The 1,068-nt window shown below is 42.5% G+C and overlaps 1 protein-coding gene across 1 annotated transcript in view; it reads right to left on the reverse strand.

Annotated features, from left to right (window-relative positions):
• Nucleotides 1-1,068, reverse strand: part of GSR (glutathione-disulfide reductase) — a 49,193-nt gene that overhangs the window by 33,520 nt on the left and 14,605 nt on the right. The window contains exon 3 of the mRNA XM_023517796.1: nucleotides 766-854. Within this exon, the coding sequence (XP_023373564.1) occupies nucleotides 766-854 (89 nt within the window). The remainder of the gene's footprint in view (nucleotides 1-765; nucleotides 855-1,068) is intronic.

The following is a 1,068-nucleotide window of genomic DNA, read 5'->3' on the forward strand; positions in this document are numbered from 1 at the left end:
AAAAAAAAAAATCACTGACACAGGTAGATTAATTAACTGGAGAAAAGGCACACAAGTTGATTTAATGTGTATACACATACCTATATGAAGTACCTAAGAATCAGTAAATTCACTGAAATAAAAAGTAGACCAGAAGAACCCAGGGGCTGGAGAGAAAGGGAAATAAAGAGTAACTGTTTAAGAGGTACATTTTAGGGCAGTGCCTGTGCCTCAGAGGGTAGGGCACCAGACCCATACCCTGAGAGTGGCGGGTTTGAACCCGACCTCGGCCAAACTGCAACAAAAAAATAGTCAGGCATTGTGCCGGGCGCCCATAGTCCCAGCTACTCGGGAGGCTGAGGCAAGAGAACCAACTAAGCCCAGGAAGTGGAGGTTGCTGTGAGCTGTGTGATGCCACAGCACTCTACCCAGGGCGATAAAGTGAGACTGTCTCTACAAAAAAAAAAAAAAAAAAAGAAGTACCTAGAACTGGAGACATAATTCATAGAGACAGAAAGTAGAATATATAGCTACCTAGGGGCTGGGGGGTGGAGGGAATGAGTTTCCATTTCAGATTTCTGGAAATGGATTGTGGTAAAGTTGCACAAGAATGCAAATGTACTTAGTGCCACTCAATTGTACAGTTACAAATGGTTAAAATAGTAAATTTTATGTGCAATATATCTTTTACCCACAATAATACCACTTTAAAAGACTGTGCCTTAGTTAGTTATGAAAGAAAATATTTACATTTGTAAATTGAATCCTCTGAGCATTAACACTTACCGCCAATTGAATTTACTCTCACAACTTTGAAAGCCATAATCAACATGATCATGCATGAATTCAGAGTGGACAGCTGTGTTCCACATTACCTGTAAAAAGGACCCAAGACAGTGGTATGTAAGTCCTAAGGGAAGACAGGAATAGCAGGTGAGTGGTAACTCTGTAATGGCAGATAGAAGTACTGATCTTAAATTAAAAACCAGGCCATGGGCTCGGCACCTGTGGCTCAAGCGGCTAAGGCGCCAGCCACATACACCTAAGGTGGCGGGTTCGAATCCCCAGCCCAGGCCCGCCAAACAACAA

Source organism: Otolemur garnettii, unplaced genomic scaffold (assembly GCF_000181295.1).
Source record: "Otolemur garnettii isolate 467f Iridium unplaced genomic scaffold, OtoGar3 scaffold00121, whole genome shotgun sequence".
NCBI classification, from domain to species: domain Eukaryota; kingdom Metazoa; phylum Chordata; class Mammalia; order Primates; family Galagidae; genus Otolemur; species Otolemur garnettii.